Source organism: Corythoichthys intestinalis, chromosome 9 (genome assembly GCF_030265065.1).
Source record: "Corythoichthys intestinalis isolate RoL2023-P3 chromosome 9, ASM3026506v1, whole genome shotgun sequence".
In the NCBI taxonomy this organism is placed as follows: domain Eukaryota; kingdom Metazoa; phylum Chordata; class Actinopteri; order Syngnathiformes; family Syngnathidae; genus Corythoichthys; species Corythoichthys intestinalis.
In genome coordinates, this window is record NC_080403.1 from 9,665,372 (window position 1) to 9,684,729 (window position 19,358).

Genomic DNA, 19,358 nt, shown 5'->3' on the forward strand with positions numbered 1-19,358 from the left:
ACCTACTGCCATATAGGTTAGTCTATCTTGCCATACTTTCATTTGGTCTGGCTATCTGTTGCTCCCAGTCTGCTGCTTTGCAGCTGTGCTAGTCGTATCATGTATAATTGTTACATTCGCTGAGTTTACACAGAAAAACGAGAAATAAAAGGAGAAATCAGTGTCAGTACGCCAACGTGTTCGGCTGTTTGCTGTACAGAGAGGACCATAAGTATATTCAATATTCGGGGCAAAGAACGGCAACCGGTAAATAGCATTCCATTTTGCCCAGCCAAAGGCTTTGTTTACCTACAAATTGGGTTTAAAAGAAAAAAGAAAAAACACATCAGAAGAGGTATTGTAACTTCAAGGAGTGTGCGGCTGTTTTATTTTTGCTTCTTTATACCTGTGTTTAATTCTATCAGCATTTATGTGCTGTGTTCTAATAGTGCATGCTAACGTTATGCACAAACATCTGAATATGTCATTGATATGTAGTAGACTGTAGTATAAGTATGTAAGTATGATAAACGATCCCCACCTTTTTTCTCTAGAGTTGTCCGATGATGACTTTTTAACCAATATCATGATATTGTCCAAATCCAAAATTCTGATACTGATTTATGCGGTCATAGACTTAACATATAATGGCTAATTGTATTGTGATTTCCCACTTGATGCTTTCATAATGATAAATGTAACCACTTCAAGGTTTTTCAAATATACATTCTGTGAAAAATAAGGTGTGCTAGGCTGTGACCAGCCCTTGTACAAAGACAGAAGGTTTTTACAGTCACTTCGAAGGCAATATGCATTGAGCCCGAAATCGATATGAAAAACCGAGATCGATATTATCCGACGTCTTTTTAAAATGCTTTTATATTATATAATCAGTGTTGGGAGTAATGCCGTTATAAATAACGCCGTTACGTAACTGTGTTATTTTTTCAGTAACGGGGTAATCTAACTAATTACTTTTTCCGCCATTACAACGCCGTTACCGTTACTGACGGTCAAAAGCGGTGCGTGACTTACTCTGAATAAATTGAAGAAACTACCAGCCGTGTCGAGTCGACTCTCTGCTCTGTTGATTTGTCATCCAAGACTAATTCAGTTACTAACTCAGTTACTTTTTGGAAGAAGTAGTGAGTAATGTAACTAATTACTTTTTTAAAGTAACATGCCCAACACTGTATATAATATATATTATATCATCGACTACCAGCTAATATCGGACATCTCTTTTCGCTTACACTGATTTTTCTCCCAATGAAGATGTTAACTTTAATGGTCGACTTGGACTCAAATGATTAGACTGCTTTTAGGGTTTCCAACACATCATTTGAGAAAGGCTCGTCGCTCAAGCAATCTGCGTTAGTATCATAATATGCCATTTTATTTTACCTTGCAGCCGAAAACTGATTAGCTCACAGCCTCCTTTGCCGTTCTGAGATACCGCGGCTGTCAGTCCGTAAATTACCTCCAGCACAAAGGAGCTTGGGTGTATCTAATGTTAAAATTGTGATTACTATTGCTTTAAATCACGGTGTCAAACCGATTCCAGAAAGGGCCTCGTGGGTGCAGGTTTGCTTTCCAACCAATGAAGAGGACACCGTTTCACCAATTAGATCTTTTACATGTGTAATCAATTAAACTTTGTCAGGTGCTGCTTGTTTCAGCCGCAAGTTCATTGGTTAAACTCTCTGCGCGTTATCGGTTGGAACAAAATCCAGCACCCACTAGGCCCTTTCTGGAATCGGTTTGACACCTGTGCTTTAAATGAAGTGTGACAAACTCCTCAGATATGTGCATTTTGGAGACACTTTCTGGCCTGTACATGACTGATCCCACACCAAACACATTAGTCAGGATGTTCTTGACTAAGCAACTTGATGAACAGTTTGGCATTTCCTCATGAAGTGGAGTTTCTGTTAAGCACCCTGATGTGCTTGATTGCTATGTGTTGCATTGGCTTATGATATATCCACCACTAAACAATTTGCTATCATGAAACACCAAAAGACCAGATCAGTTTTCATCTTATTTATTAGATACAGTAATTATACTACAGTATAAACACACATTTCCACAGGTTCTCCAAAGTGGCAAACTGTGAGCAGCGTTGTACAGATCCCAAACAAACCTTCAATAAGATAAAAATATATAGGATGACTGTATTTTGAACTCACTATAAATAACCTTAACAAAGCAGCAGAATTCTCAGGAAATACTGGAATTGTTTAACTATACACACTGACATGTGTGAGAATGAAACAATACTTCACATTGTTTAATATTCAGTGCCCCTGCTATTTTAGTAAACTTTATTAAAACATTTTCAAGTCTGATAAACTTCCCTTTGTTTCTAAATGTGTTTCCCCCTCAAGGTCAAGCTGGAGTAGTAATCTTTACCATGGCCTGCTTTATCATGTCCCTGGTGCGAGTGTAGCGCCTCACTATCTGCCGGACGTGTTCCTCTTCCTCTCGCTGTAGAATTTGCAGGAAATTTGACAACTCAGGAAAACTGAAGGCATCCCACTGTGAAGGAGAACCCAATTTAAGACACAATTGCATCGTATATACTGTACCTTCACAAAGATATCAATGCTCAATTTGGGTTTAAACTTTCAGACATTTTATTTAGCACCATAATATACAGTATTTATGCTGTGTTGTCTTTTGCAGTGGTATGCGGGGCCGGAGCTTGAGTGGGGGTGGCTGTAGAAAAAGTGGGTAAACCAACATGGAAAGGACTTAAAGTGCCTGTGACAGCATTAAAAAACCCTTAAATAGCATATTATGTGAATTAGAATCATATTTTGAGACAATATGACTATTTACAACAATTTGGCAAAGCGCAGATGACAAAAAATTAGTCTTTTAATCTGTCGTCCCCAGCTGGATGATGACGTCGGCAGGGTAACATTTTCATCTGATTTAGAATTCAACCCATTGAGGGGGAAGATTCAGAATGATGAAAATGCCACAGGGAGCAGCGAAATATCATGATTGTTTCAATCTCTCTACTCCAATATTTTTACAGGATATTCTCCTACTCCAATATTTTTACAGGATATTCCTTTTATTTCAGTATTTTTCCCCAATTGCTAAAAAAATGGTATGGTCATGACAAATAACAGTCTTCTGCTAAATGGAATATGAAAAATAAAAATGCATTTATTCAGTACGACAGGGCAAAATTACTGCATAATGGTCAAAACTGCTGTCTTCTTCCTCTCCCGAACGATATTTTATACCATCGGAGTTAGTCCAGCTTTTTTCATTTTCCTGCCCCAGCTTTCAAGACGGACAGGAGGCGTGACAGCTAGCCGACATGCTACCCGAACCGAGCAGCTTTTCCAAGTCTTATTCTTGCCTTTCGAAAACAAAAAAATCACACAAACTACCACCACACATGTCACACACTGTGGCGGGGTTGATTGTCTTCACCGATCCCCCAGCGTCCGGTGGCGAGCAAGTTACAGCTCGTCGTTCTGTTGCGGCTCCAGCGGGCAGGCAGAGAGGGGAGAAAGGGGAATGAACACCAAAAATACCGCATTCTTGGTGGACAAACCGGCCGACTTTGGAGCGGGGGGCTGCCCGAGCCCAAGCCGAGGATAGTGGTCCATTGGCGGCCACACGAGGGGGTGGAAGTGACCATGGTGTGTGACAAGTCGCCAGTCGTCGGCCGAGTGGCCTTCTCCGTGGACAGGGAGCATTGTCACTCACAAAATGCAAGCCAAATCCTTATTAAAATGTGTGCCATGATCCCAGTATTTGTCATAAAACACATAGCTTAATCACTTCCTCGTTGGTCCAATGGTCCCACAGTTGTCTGACTTGTTTTGGCCATTATCCGTGTTGAACAGGAACTTTTTGAAACCCAAAAAGTCTCACACGCCTCTCCCTGGTGCAGCAACAAAAGACTGCAGCACATTGGGCTGGCGTGATGCGAAAAGAAATGAAATAATCCGCAAAATCAGCTGAATCCGCAGTCGTTCTGCATGCTATACTGTTAACTGTATACTGAAGATGATTATCACGCTGATGTCACATTCGCATTCTTCGTCAGTCCATAAAGTCACTCATTTTAATGGTGCGGGGTTCAAAAAATTGAATGAATATATCAATCGCTTCCACACACATCCAAGCGGTCCATTTCATTTAGGAGCATAAAATACCGCGTGAAATATAAAATAAACATGCTTTTTTTCTGTCATAGGCACTTTAAATCTTTAAAGCCTCACCACTCCTTTGTGGATGATGAGAACAGAAATAATGTGTAAATGCTGTTTCAACAGTATATGACAGTGTTCCCCAAACTTCCACATCAGGCCGTAGTGGGTGCTGGATTTCTTTCCAACAAAACAGGACAACACCTTAGTACCAATCCGGTGTCTTACAGGTGTAATCAGTTGATTGTAGTCAGGTGCTGGTTGTTTTAGCAGAAAACACATTGGTTAAATGGCCTGTGCTCGATTGGTAGGAACAAAAACCAGGACCGACAGAGGATCTTGAGGATGGACACTCCTGGTATATGAAGCCTGTCATTAGTTTTGTCAAGGTAGATTATCGTGGCTAAATACACATTACATCTTGTCGTGGGTGTAAAACACAAACGTTATCAGTATTTTGAGTGAAAAAAAAACCCAGTGAGTGTTCCTTGTGCAAATTATCAGAACGTTACGATTTAACAAAGAAAAAATCATTGAGTCATTTGTGTAAAATGTAGTGTAACCTATTGTTGCTGTTGGGTTTATAATATGACTTACATTCACATCTCCAGTCTCATTCTCTTTGAGGACAAGACTCAAGACCTTTTCACTTGGTCCTGCACACAAGCGCAGGTGGAGGGGACACTCATCGTCGCGCAGTTTTCGCATGGACACTGGCAGATCAAGTCATACCGTACAACAGTTGTCAGATGGCAGAACAGTAGCCTACTTTTTCTTTTGATGGCAAATTTGAACAGCTTACCTTGGTTTTCTCTGTCGGTGCGTTCAAAGAGGGAAAACTTGGCTGGGTTGTCTACCACTGTGAACTTATTGAGCAAAGCCTCAATGACTTCTCGTACCCGTGTTTGGGAGCTTATATGCAGGTGCTTTGCAACGTCTTTTGGGAGGTAGAATGATGTTCTTCGTGTCAGCCGTCGACCGTATTCGGGTTCATCCTGGGTTGGGCTCTGAGAAGGCGGCAGAGTAATTGGACGTATGAGCTGGAAATGGACTTTGATGAAACCAGTGTAGGTGCCGTCTTTATTCTAAAAGGAAGACACAGATGGAAGTGTCAGGCGTGATTTTGGGGTCATGGCATTACACCACCAGATGGCAATATTTTCTTTCTTCAAGAGACAAATTTAACAACAAAGCAAAGCCATTGACGCCGATGGGTGTTCGAGTATTTTACAGGTTCACTTAATGTGACTTAATCTAAAATGTTTAAAAAACTCAGATTGTTCTGAGGTGCCTAAATACAAACAAAGGAGTAAATTATCTCACCACCACCATGCAGAGATTGCTGTTAATCTGAGCATTGTATTCCTTGACCTTCTGATGTATTTCGACATCACTTAACTCCTGTTTGCGCCAGTCACTCTGCTCATCCTAACAAGAAACCAGAGGCACCAGTTTAGAAAAAGAGAAAACACGTCTTTGGATTTTTGACCATCAGAAGACAACCAAACAGGTAAATAAATTTAGTTTAAAAAATAAAATAAACAAGGATTTTTGTTCATAACAAAGCTCACCATTTCTCTTTTGACCATGTGAATGAAAAGAGTCACATGCAGTAAATTACATCTCCATTTCAGACTCACTGAATGCTTCCCTGCTTCTCCAAGTCTTATATCTCCGGCTCACCAGGAACACTTCATACAAATGCTTGATGTCACCAACTACTCTGCACGCTGTGCTGTTTCTCTTCCCCACCTTATTTGTACACCACATTTACATTTGCATCGCCCAGACCGTAAAACCCCACCATAAAAGCAGTCTGTTAATCAGCATGTTATTGTCCACCGTGTGGGAGGCGAGTGAGAGCATGCTTCGGGTAATGGATGGATCGATTTAAACGGAGAGCTGCATTTTTTTTTTTTTTACCCCAATAATTTAAACCTACTCAACAATCAAATTCATGAATTGTATTGAAAATTCTGCCTTTTAAAAGAAAATACTGTTCGCAACAAAATTTTCAGTTTAAAAATGTCTATTTTTTTGTATTGCTGTACAGTGGATGTAAAATGTCAATATATATATATGTATATACATATATGGCGGAAAACACTCAGGTGACTTGAAGTTCCGCTCTGAGACCCCCAATTTGGCCAACTTTCAAAATTGTCCGATATGCATGTGTGATACATCATTGGAAAGCTTAAAATCTCAATTTTCTGGGGGGAAAATTTTTTGAACAGGCGAGCATTTTAAAAAAAAAAGTTTTTTAAACAGCAAAACCCTTTGTAGAGGTGAGAGGACGTGAGAGCAGAATTACAGACGCCATGACTTTAACGAGATATTATCGCGTACTTACCTTGTTTCAAACCAAAAACTCCATGTATCATGTATCACTGAGTGTCAAGACACAGCTGTGAATGGCCAAAGCTGGATTTTATGGGGATTTTATGGGCGAAACATGGTAATATAACAAAGGTCGCGATGCTTAAATCGCAGACATCAAGGAGTGGTCAAGATGTTCATATATTTACCGTTTTAAACATTTTTTTTTCCAATTTTTCTTTGATTGGATCAATTATTTGTCATCTAACATATCGGAGAAAATGCAAGAGTAACAAAAAAAATACAATGAAGCGATAGTTAGGAGGTATATATCCATTAATTTTTTACAGACGCCATTTTTTTTATTGTGACATAATTTATTTAAAAGTTTAAATATGTCAGTGAATAATTTTTTAAAGTCGTTTTTTTTTATTTTTTATTTTTTTTTTACGAAATATGAGACATCAATTACTTATTCTAAGGTAAAAATGACAGACGTTTTAAATAATATAATTAATTACCTTCGTTTTATGGCTGGGTTGAAACAAGCGGTTGCGCAATGTCTGTAAATGGGGGTTTTCAGGGTAAAACGGACAAATTAAAAATAGTTCGGGGGCTTCATGCGCCATGAATCTGCTATGGCAGCATATAGACATACTGTTCTATCATAAACAACAGTTGTTTTGGCTTAAAATACAGCAGTTACTTTTAAAGAGGAGTGCAAGAGCAGAAACTGCTTTTCAGTCCCGTCTGTGTTTTCCGCCATATAATTATATATATATAGATATAGATATACACACACCCTGGTAGGGTGGGTGGCTATTCATTTCAAGCTCGGGTCCTCTACCAGAGGCCTGGGAGCTTGAGGGTCCTGCACAGTATCTTTGCTGTTCCTAGGACTGCGCTCTTCTGGACGGAGATCCCTGATGTTTCACCAGGTATCTGCGGGGAGCCACTTCTTCATTCTTCATCTCCTATGACTACAGGCACTACTGTCGCTTTCACCTTCCAGGCTCTCTCCAGGCTTTTGGGATTGCTATAGTTTCTCGTGTTCCATTTTTATGATATTGCCATAATTGGGGATGACTACATCGATCACAACGGCTGTCCTCTGCTGCTTATCCATGATCTTGATGTCCGGATGGTCTGCCACAACCATCAGTCAGTATCTGGACGTCTCACAGGATCCTAGCCCTCTCATTTTCCACTACCATGGCAGGTGTTTACCATTGCGATCTAGGGGTCTATAGTCTATACTCTGCACAGATGTTTTGTGTACACTATACCGGCTACTCGGTTATGGCGTTCCATTTATTCTTTTCCTGCCAGTATCTTACACCCTGTTATTATGTGTTGGACTGTTTCAGTGGCCTCTTTGCACAGCCTGTATCTGGAATTCTACCTGGTGTGGTGTATCTGGGCCTCCATTGCCTTAGTCCTCAAGGCCTGCTCCTGTGCTGCCATGATTTGTAGTGCGTCTGTGATGTCTTTCTGTCGAGCCCTCTCTAACCATTGGTAGGATTTGTTCATATCGGCCACTTCAAGTATCTGTCAATGGTACATCCCATGCAGGGTTTTTTCCTCCCATGATGGCTCCTCCAACTCCTCCTTTTATACAGGGTGTATAATAATATATATAATGTATACAGTCTTTGACTTTAAATAGCTAAAAAAAAAATTCTATTTCCGATTTGATTTTGGAGTAAGAATGGCAGATACTGGAAATGTGAAAGTAAAGCTGAAGTGGCAAGATGCTTTACGAGTGAGTTCGACAGAGAACCATTACTGCAGTTACTGGGCAGAAGAAAATCCTCATCTTACCGTGGAACGTCACTTGAATTTGCCTGGAGTCACTGTCTGGTGTGGACTTTCAGCCGGGGGACTTGTTGGACCATTTTTTTCAAAGGCACAGGGACTGGGTTAAGTTATATTGTGTTTGGGCATCTCTGTGGAACTCACGAGTAAAGCGTTTTGCAACTTCAGCTTCATTTTAACATTTCCAGAATGATTTCAGGACAAATTTTTTCTGCTGGAACGTAAGCTGCCATTCTTACTGCAAAATAAAAAATGAAACAGAAAAAAATAATTTATTAGCTATTTAAAGTCAAAGAGTGTATGCATTATTTTGGGACACCCTGTATACAGTATATATGGCGGAAAACACTCAGGTGACTTGAAGTTCCGCTTTGAGACCCTCAATTTGGCCAACTTTCAAAATTGTCCGAAATGCAAGTGTGATACATCATTGGAAAGCTCAAAATCTCAATTTTCTGGGGGAACAATTTTGAACAGGAAGGCATTTAAAAAAAAAAAAAATTTAAACAGCAAACCCTAATTGGAGGCGAGAGCACGCAAGAACAGAATTAAAGACGCCACGATTTTAATGAGATCTAATCGTGTACTTACGTTGTTTCGATCCAAAAATTCCATGTAGCATGTATCACCGAGTGTCAAGACACAGCTTTGAATAGCCACAGCCGGATTTTTTAAATTTATTTTTATTTTATGGGTGAAACATGGTTTTATAACAAGCGTCGCGATGCAGAAATCACAGACAACAAGGAGTGGTTGAGATTTTCTTTTTCATATAGTTACCCTTTTAAACATTTCTTTTCAATTTTTTTTGTTTGGATCGATTATTTATCATCTAACATATCGGGGAAAATGCGACAGTAACAAAAACAATACAATTAAGCGATAGTTATGAGGTAGATATCCGTGACTTTTTTCCAGACGCCAAATTTTTCATTGTGACATAATTCATTTAAAAGTTTAAAATATGCGAGTGAATAATCTTTTAAAGTCGTTTTTTTAAACTAAAATTTAGACATCAATTAATGATTCTAAGCTAACAATGACAGACATTTTGAATAATAAATATAATTACCTTCTTTTTATGGCTAGGTTGAAACAAAACCGGTTGGGCGACATCTGTAAACGGGGGTTTTCAGGGTAAAACGGACAAATTAAAAATAGTTCGGAGGCTTTGTGCGCCATGAATCTGCTATGGCAGCATATAGACATATTGTTCTATCATATACAACAGTTCTTTTGGCTTAAAATATAGCAGTTTATTTTAAAGAGGGGTGCAAGAGCAGAAACTGCTTTTTCAGTCATGTCTGTTTTCCGCCATATGTATAGTATGTACAGCAATGTGGACAACTTCATTGTTCACCAAAAATATTTTGAAAAGAAGAAGTAAAAATAAACTACGAAAATAATTTAGTTGCAAATACTGTACCCTCTTATAACTGGGATGTGGCTGTTCAGCATTAAACAATAAGAAACTCATGGTAAATGGGAGTCAGGACTAATTTGCACTATTTAAATGCAAGTTGATTGACCACATAATAAATGCTAATGTCACAGTAGGCTTTTAAAAATATATATATAAAATTAAATTAAATTAAATTTAAAAAAATTAAAAAAAAATAAAACAGATAATAATTTAACTTTCTAGCAAAAAAATTATAGTAACATTGACCACTATTTTGAACTGTTCATAGTTCCCTCTTGTGAGGTGTTAAGTTGCACTGTGTCACATGGAGCATAGGTTCTAATGTTGGTCCCTTCTCATCTGGATAAATAAGATTTCTAAAATTTGCATTTTACAGCACATCTAACTACAACCAGAATGCTAATCATATTGCTGTACAGTGTTATCTTTTGAAAAGCTAAGTTTTAAAAGAAATATAAATGGTGCTATCATGACAACAATTTTTTGCATTAACTGCTCCTCCAATGTTACTTAACTATACTGAATAGATGTCAGTCCTATAAATATAATGTAGTCCAACAATGGAACATCTGTTTAATTCCAGAGTCGTCAAAGTTATTGCCTCTCATTAGCAGCACTCTTCTTAATGGCATTCACCATAGATGCTATAAGAAAGAGAGGGCATAAAAAAGGACCCCGGGACATATGGATGGACTCAACCATTTGAATTGCGCTTTTGTCTACAGTGACAAACAAAGAAACCGACTTGTGATTCATCTGATTTGAACAGAATGCAGTAAAAAAAAATTTGATTGGAGACTTTTCTCCTTACCACATTTGTGTCCTTCTCTACGGAATCAACAGAGAAATCCACCGCAGCTGGCAAACTTCTGTCTGCACCACAGTCTAGCTGGATGAGAGGTCGACATCTGGGGTGACAAGTGTAACTGCAATCTGCAGAGAGATTGTCTTCTTTAGCTTGATTCACCCCCGTGTTTTTACATTTTGGTTCACACTGAATGTCAATAAAACACATTAGTACACAGTGGTTTCCAGGGTAACACGGCTCACACGTCTATGATGTATGACAAATTTAGGGGGAGGATATTTCAAGGCCAAACCATCCCTGACAGATATCCCTACAGGTTTGAGGGATGGAAACAACAAGAATTTCCTGCATTTGATTGATAAGTTAAATTTTTGCAACAGTATCCCAGTGCTTCAGTTTATAAAGTAATGGAAAAGTCACACGTTTAACTCATTTTTACATGCTCCAAATAAGATCACACGTTTTCTCATGACGCATCATCACTGTCGTCATCATCATGGCTCCCAGTTGCAGGAACATGATGACTCATAAAATGACAAATTTGACTCCCATCATGCCTCCTTTGATGCAGATTCATTGCTTCTGTGTTTTATAGGTCATTGCCTCCAGTGGACAACATCCTAAACATTGACACACCAACCTCACACGCTGGTGTGGGTTCATTTTTTTAGTAACAAAATTCCACCCACAAATATCAAAAATGGCTCCATCAACAAAAATATAAAACAGTTACTGATTAGGTAAATTTGTGCTTTTTTTATTTGAATTTAAAGTTTTCGTAAAAATACATGTATTTCCTGATTCATTTCATCTTTGTGGACTGTTAAACAAGCTTGGAGCTTTGGGAATGCACCCAGTGTGACTTTTTTCTTGATCAGCGTTGCTTTCCTGTGCTGATTGGCCTGAGGAAACATTTCCACAGCTTTATATTATTCTGGTTTGCCTCAGTCCTAACTTTAGCTTAGACCTTATATTGACAGGTTCAATACCTAAATGGCAAGGACAGCATTTTTCACTTGCATGATATCGCAAGAAAAAAAAAAAAAGTGTCTGCGACAGGCGATGTGTAACTTGAGCATGCTTTGGTGATCTCTAGGTTGAATGAATATATTTAACAGGTTGGTGTCAATAATGTTGTCAAACAGCGGTAGGTAGAACTAAAGATAATCATCAAATTTTGTAATGATTTTTACCATAGACTTCATAATTGTATTGACGAGTCACATCCGTCAGCCACTGCGCAAAGCCTTCAAGCAGGGGGCTGTCCAGCAGTCTGCTTCAGTTATTCGGAGTTGGTCGCAGTTAGTCAACAAATGCAGGGATCCAACGCCGGATTTAGAATGAAAAAGTATAAAAGTTGTACAGTATAGAAACAGGAAGGATTGTCTCAGGAATGATTTGTTCGAGGATTCAAGGTAATTATTATATTTTTCGTACCATGCATGCATTTTGAAACGTTGTTAAAAAAATCAGTGGAAGAAATTAGCCGCTACAGCATTGGCATTATACTTTGCAATATTTATGTAAAATAACTGCTAACTGCACATTTTATTTTATTTTTTTTCTTTTAACCATGAATCGAGACATCCATACATCCATATCTAGAAAGAACTCAGGTATTTAAGCATTTATTCACAAGAATTTTCACCCGAAAAGCTCTGTTTACATATGGCGGTCGCCACATTGACTGACAGACTAGCTTTGTACTTCGACATATTTACATAAAATAAATGCTATCTGTACGTTTTTTATGCTTTTAACCAAAATCCGAGACTGTTTTACGTCCATATCTATAAAGAATTCAGGGATTTAAGCATTTATTCACAAGAATTTTCACCAGAAAAGCTCTGTTTACATATGGCGGCCGCCACATTGACTGACAGACTAGCATCGTACTTCGACATATTTACGTAAAATAAATGCTAACTGCATGTTTTTTTCTTCTGCTTTTAACCAAGAATGAAGACTGTTTTACGTCTATATCTAGAAAGAATTCAGGAATTTAAGCATTTATTCACAAAAATTTTCTGTCTGTAATTCCCCTCGGTCAGCTTTGACGGCCACGCCAACAATGCAGGCCCCCTATTAATCATCCTCGCGCCCCGTCATCAATACATGATGAAGTCTGTGGATTTTACCCCCTAATCAGACAGTTTAATACTTAATGTTATTCTAAAATTGTGAAGTTATAACGCCTCATATCAATAAATGTACAGACAACATAACTTTGTAATTGTTTTTTTTCTCAATGGGGCAATTACGCATGCTTATAATGTATGCATGTTACTCACTGGTGCATCGTACGGCCTGCTTATAAACACCCCAGATGAATTCTCCACACAGGTCGCACCAGCTCAGATGAGTGTGACCGTAGGGCTGGAAGTCGTGACCTACACCAGCTTCCCGATATGGCACCTCGATGCTGACGGTGTCCCCAACCAGACGGACAATGTGGAAGTGACTAGCCTGACTGGCAGAGGTGCGTGGCCCACGGGCTGCCAATTCAATAGGATCATTCACACTAAGGTCCTTCAACTCAATCAGCTCACATTTAGACATCCTGATTGTGACCCAGTCACGGACATGTCAAGTAAAATGTCACTGTCCGGAAGCTTGTGCGGGTTGGTATCCACCACTGAGCCCACATCAGTATTTGAGGATTCTGAGTGCACTTCCATATGTCAAATTCATGTTTATTTAAATACAGCAGAACAAGTCACCAGCCCTGAGGAGATCAAACAAAACAATGTCTTGAAATCATACACATGTTAAAGTATACTCTTAAATGCATAAACAAAGTGCAGTGCTGTTGAGGCATTTGTTGTTTATCGAGTGATGTAAGCTTCACACATACAAAAAAAACAAGAGATTAACTTCTGTTATCTGATTTCACGATACATGCAAAAACAACCAAAAGTGGGACAAGATGGTGAGGATTATCCTTTAAAATCCAAACATGACTATATTTCTTTCCATGTGATTTACTGTAAAATCCATACACTGTATACGGGACAAAACACTAGAAAAACAAGTCTCAGTATAAAGAGCTTGACCTCTTATGAATGCGTGTTCCCATTGTTTATACCGTATTTAATTATTAGTTTTGAAAGATGAAAGACTCTACTTTGGTTGAAAACTACTTAAATTACTTTTTAATTATTCCAACAATTCTGCGCAAGCCAATAATGCAAATCATATATTTTATTTGTTGAAGTTCTTATGTTGTGCCATCAAACCTTGCAATTAACCCTATGATGCACAAGTGACTGGACCCTACACGCTTCCATAAGTGGGTCAAAAATGACCCATATTAGAACCAATGTGCTTTTATGCCATTTTGGTGAAGAATAATCACTTGTATATTAGTTAGTATTATATTTAGGGCCACACAGGAATGATTTCATGCTTGAAATATCTTTATGATTCGATTAACATTTTTTGAAAAAATAAAATAAAAACAGAACAGCAATAGACTTTATCTTTCCTTGTATTTTATCATGATGATAAAATGATGAAGAGCTCCCATGCATCTTTTTGGTGAGACAGCGGTGCTAAGCTCTTGTGGAGGCACTGACCGATTTCTTAGGATATTGTGGCTCTGTGTTCTGCCCTGGGTGGGAGGTAATTCTCTCTAGTAAGAGCCCTACCAACTCATTCTGTTGGCCATGATTTGGACACTTTCTTCTTCAGAGGACACGTAAGTGGAATCTTATGAGTCAGATTGATCCTGTTCAGTTGGATTTCCAGGTGGACAACTGCCACCTGGACAATACTCTTACATCATCAGAAATTTCGGACACTTGAGTCCAATCCCGTCACTGCCTCTCCATCATCCATTTACGATTTATGACCATTTCAGCTGTGAATCTAGCAGCTATGACATTTTGGGTAAGGAAACATAAGAGTAGTGTTTTCATTAGATCAATATGTAGCTGTATAAAGAAATACACACAGGTCTTAATGCACAAATCTGATTGTTTTGTGTTTTTCCGACTGGACTGAACGGGAAAAGTCGCATGAAAGTGGACCATTTCAAATTTGATCCAGGTCACTTTCATATGCTGTTAAGATCCCATCCAGGCCGCATTTTTCCAGAATGTGGCTGCAGTCTGAACTGTCAAGTCCCCCAAATTGGAATTCATGCAGCAATTAACGCAAGCAAAGAGCGAGAGAGACAAGGCGCTATGGTAGCGGTGCAGCTGTGCATTAGCATTAGCACCTAGCTTGAACGCGGCTTTTGCAGAAGGAGCCGGCTTGACAACAGTCAAAAAAAAATAAAACGGGCTGAGGATAAGTCTGAGAATGCTCTAGTTTCTCTCCGCTCCGCTCCAAATGAAGAATATTTCAAGATAGCTTACACGGTGAGGTGTCGGGGCAAACTTTCCGTATGTGTGTGCGTCATGTGTAGTCATCTGCGCATGCGGGCCTGTTTGCTCAGTGCATTTAGGACTGTGAATTAGTGTGCATGTGTGATACTTGAACAGGCTCAATGGACAAAGGCAGTCTGAACGGGCACGGCAACAAAACAGATATGACAAAAAATCAGAATTGTGCATTAGGACCTGCGGTATGAACCTAGCCTTAGTTAGCTAGCTAGTTATGAAGTAGGTTAATTTGTTGATAAATAATAATACAAAGAGTCATGAAAGGCACACAAAATACTATATGGACATAATACAGTACACATATCAGCTCTTGCTGTGTAAAACAATCTTCTTAAGGGATTTCACTTTTTACATACCTAGTCTGTGTGGTTCACGGTAAATTTATTCCTGACAGCCAAAGTTGATAAGAATGAAAGATTCCCATTGGATTCCATAAAAAAATGCAAGTCGGTCAATTTTGACCCACTTGTGGAAGCTTACAAAAATGAAAATTTATTCAAATGTATAAAAAGTTCATCAAAAATTTGAATGGCATTATATAAAAAAAAATGATTTTTGAGGATTACCTGGAATATGAATTGATAACAATTTTTTATTCCAAAGATATTTCATGAAAACAACCTCACCAGGTCATTTTTGACCCACTTATGCATCTAAGGGTTAAGCAGTCAATATAGGCTAATGTCGTATATCAAATATGACACAATTAGCTAAAATACATAGCTCAATATATCTTGCTAAATTATAATTGTTATCAAAGTCAAACAAAAATAATCTAATAAAAACAAACATGTAAATACAAAAAATAAAAAAATGTCAACTTTTCTGTCTAAAAAACCGATTAGGACAGGAAATCCACAAAAAAAAAAATAGACATTCTATTTTGCTCCATTAGATAAATTAATCAAAGAAAGTAAAATTGTTATCCTGCAAGTTACTTTATAAAATAGACATAAGCATTCCCAAATTTCTTTAGAATTGTATTTACCATAATTTTCGGACTATAAGGCACACTTGACTATAAGCCGCCACCCACCAAATATGACACAGAACGGCATTTGTTCATTGATAAGCCACACTGGACTATTAGCTGCAACTGCCCTCACTGTATTATGGGATATTTACACAAAAAGATATTAACCGGTAACACTTTATTTGACATTGGCATCATAAGATGAACCACCATGAAGCTTTGAACCAATTGGCTACAAAGCTTCGTTGCTTCAAAAAGCTTCATTTGGCCATCACTGCTGTGGAGGAGACAGTCAACCTCTGCTTCCACCTGCTGTCAAACCTGTTGTTGTCCAACATGCATTGCAGCGCTACAGATGGAAATAACAATCAAAGTTCATGTTCTGTGCTAAATATTTCTTCAGTTACTCTTTTAGTTGCTTCATTAATTGCTAGTTATGGTATTTGGTAACACTGTATTTGCCAGTGGTACCATGAGACTGCCATAAGACCATCATAATTATGACACGACAGTGCCATGAGCATTCATGAATACTTATGACAGACGTAGGTTTGTGTCATCCGGCAAACTATCTCACCTTTGAATGGATGCAAATGAGCCAAGCTTGACATAAGTTAAGTTAGAGACATAATTTGCCGGACCACATTTAATGATATCTGTCATTAGCATTCATTAGTGTCCATGATAGTGTCATGTCATAATTATGACAATCTAATGACAGTCTTATGACGCCGCCATCAAATAGAGTGTGACCTATTAACCAGGGATTAATTTGTGCCGAATCCTGCCGGAACAAGATCCGGCACCTCTTGATTTTGGCCTCCCTGTGTTCTGGGACTTATTTGGGCAGATCCGGCAACTCTCTTGTATAAAAAATAACAATGATAATATAAAAACGTTTTTAAAAAATGTATTGTAATAGTCCCGAATGGGGGGAAGGAAGGAGAGGAGTTGTTGATGGCTTTCTCCACTTTATAATGGCAACAATAAGAAAACAATAACAGCGGACTGCCTCCACATTCGACCGCTAACTTTTGTTTCTCGCCCGACTCCCCCGCGCTTCCTACTACCTCACAGCGCTCCAGTCCCAGCGTCTCTTAAAGGGACTGTGCATAGTTATGGACATTGCAGTATCAAATAAAATAATGACATGCATAAATTAATTTACAGAACCAATCCCAAGAATTGCATGTTGTTTATAAAAATTTAACGTCGTTTGAAAGAGTCGGAGATTTGTTGATGCACTGCAAAGTTGGACCAACAAATCACGCCCCTGAGAAAAAAAAACAAAAAAACTTTGGAAATTTGCGGCATCTGGGGAGCATGCAGCCAGGATCAAACAGTATTTCAATGCCAGCAATTTTCAGCGCCAGCCGTAAACCAGGTGGACCACCAACAGCCGGAGCAACAGGCCAGTACCCTTATGGGAAAATCGGGTTTGGGCTGCACAATTTATAAGGTGGTGGGAACTTTGGGGCAAGAGAAGACGGGGGGGGGGGTAAAACTCGCAAAATAATGGGTTTGTGTTATTTATTGTAATGGCTAATGTTTTTGTTTTTTTAATGTTTTACAAGTTAGACTGTACGTAACTGTTAAGTCCCACCTATGGTTATGTGGGCAATTGCCCGTGCTGTGCACAGTATAGCCTTAAATAATTGTAAATTGTTGTCATAACATTTATACCATGGATATTATCTGAAATTGAGGCTTGTGCGTCCCACAGCATGGCAAGTGTGCATTTGCGTGTTGTTTTCAGCACCATTTTCTGCATATGTTCCGGGACCTGAGCCCGTCTCGTCATCCCTGCGCTGTCATATGTACTTTGCTTTCCGGCACCTTATGGTTTACAAATTAAGCACTGCTATTAACCTAAATAAATCAACAAATAGGCTGTACTTTACTATAAGCCGCAGAATTCAAAAAGAGGGAAATAAGTAGCGTCTTATAGTCTGAAAATTACAGTATTTACTGTAGTTTTCAACAACGCCACTCATTTTTTTCATGAAAATGTGAATACAAGCTAAATTGCGCTCATCATGCTAAAATATAATAGGATTCTATTCAAATAGATAGAGGTTTTTAAAAAATCGTTGTTAAGTGTGCAATGTGTAATCATCATTTAGGCAATTGCCTGTATTCCAGACTTCATGGCCATTGTAGGCTACATGTGAAACTTTTCGTGGCATAGTTTTGCAGTGGAGCTGCATTGTGAGTTGCATATGAACAACCCGGGCTCTATAGTGCCAAATGGGTCACTGCACGCTGCATTTAGACCTACTAACAAGAGGACATTGTGATCCTAAAAATGTTTTCGTGTCTACGCAATTAAGTGATTAAAAGTCTGATGCGTGTCGTAAAAAAGTTTTGAACCAATGTAACTATCATTTCGCATATTGGTTGCAAACCTCAGTGATTTAAAAACAGAGTGAGTGTGAGAAAGACGGTGAAACACGCACACGAACGACATTTTCTGACGGGATAAAATAAGCTATTTTACCTTGATTAGATGATCATTTGATGCTTAAATTCTTGAAGTGAAGAGGAGACGTACGCAAGTGCAGTTTGCGGATGAGTTCACTACAGATGGTCCCCCTCCGACGCCGCTCACTCACCTCATTTTGCGCATGCACAATGCGAGCATGTGGGATTACTTCCTAATCCCACATGTCCAGCATCCGATATAGAGGAATCCTCTGTCGGAAATCCAAGTAGAAAATTCACAGCGTCTTTGTCTTGTGTACTGACATACATATGCATCAAACACTTCAAATAAATGCAGCCTATAATTATTAAATTCATATTTTAGGTACCGAATGCAATACATTCAAAATCGGGAGGAAATTGGATTAAATCTGTTGAATATTTCATTTTGCCCCAATTGGACATCACTCAGAAAGGAAAAAGGCCTCGAGCCTCCAATATGGAGATCAGATCTGGTATAAGGAACCATCAGTTTAACAAATAAAATGCCTATTCTCTTAACATGAAGAAAATATTGGATATAGGACTATTATTTAATATCACATTGATTTGGTTTACAATTATTTTATTTACTTTTGCTGAATTAAATTTTTTTGATACCATACAAATAATATCAATCCATCCCATTTATATTGTTCAGTGTTGGTACAATTGGCATTCACTTGTGTAGTGCTGTTCCAGACACTCAAAGCGTTTTGACAAGGTCACCTCATTCAACGACTGTGCTGATGACAAAACGAGGAGTATGCTATTCTCAGTACCCACAACCTTTAAATTGGGATATGACTACTCTACCACTGAACCATGCAATTTGGAACTCGGACCTGTTCCAGTTGACTTTGGGCAAATTAAGGTCTTCACTTAGTACTGGTTGCCAACCATTCTCCAGACACATTTGGGCTCAGTTTTAAGCTATCACTGGAAACAAGTCCAACTGCTTGCACAAATAGACAAATTGCATATACTCAGAGAATACATACATACAGTAGATTACGTTGCA

The 19,358-nt window shown here is 38.6% G+C and overlaps 1 protein-coding gene across 2 annotated transcripts; it reads right to left on the minus strand.

Moving 5' to 3' along the window:
* Window positions 1–1,826: 1,826 nt before the first annotated feature.
* Window positions 1,827–18,489, minus strand: rassf1 (Ras association domain family member 1). 2 transcript variants are annotated; one of them, XM_057844850.1, is made up of 7 exons: window positions 18,375–18,489; window positions 12,811–13,244; window positions 10,523–10,644; window positions 5,478–5,582; window positions 4,957–5,239; window positions 4,752–4,867; window positions 1,828–2,517 (listed from the first exon to the last, which is right to left on the minus strand). In XM_057844850.1, the coding sequence occupies exons 2-7, from the start codon at window positions 13,076–13,078 to the stop codon at window positions 2,368–2,370; spliced, it is 1,044 nt and encodes a 347-aa protein (XP_057700833.1). In that variant the 5' UTR covers window positions 13,079–13,244; window positions 18,375–18,489; the 3' UTR covers window positions 1,828–2,367. The 2 variants fall into 2 exon arrangements, with proteins under 2 accessions (XP_057700834.1, XP_057700833.1); XM_057844851.1 differs by lacking the exon at window positions 12,811–13,244 and having other exon boundaries at window positions 1,827–2,517.
* Window positions 18,490–19,358: the final 869 nt, after the last annotated feature.

Bases quoted from the DNA above. Each gene is read 5' to 3' on its own strand.
- rassf1 (XM_057844850.1), bottom strand. From the start codon at position 13,078: ATGTCTAAATGTGAGCTGATTGAGTTGAAGGACCTTAGTGTGAATGAT. The intron at 10,645-12,810 runs GTGAGTAACATG...ATCTCTCTGCAG, and splicing joins GCAGGCCGTACGATGCACCA to ATTGCAGTTACACTTGTCAC. The intron at 2,518-4,751 runs GTAAGTCATATT...TCTCCTTCACAG, and splicing joins ATGAGACTGGAGATGTGAAT to TGGGATGCCTTCAGTTTTCC.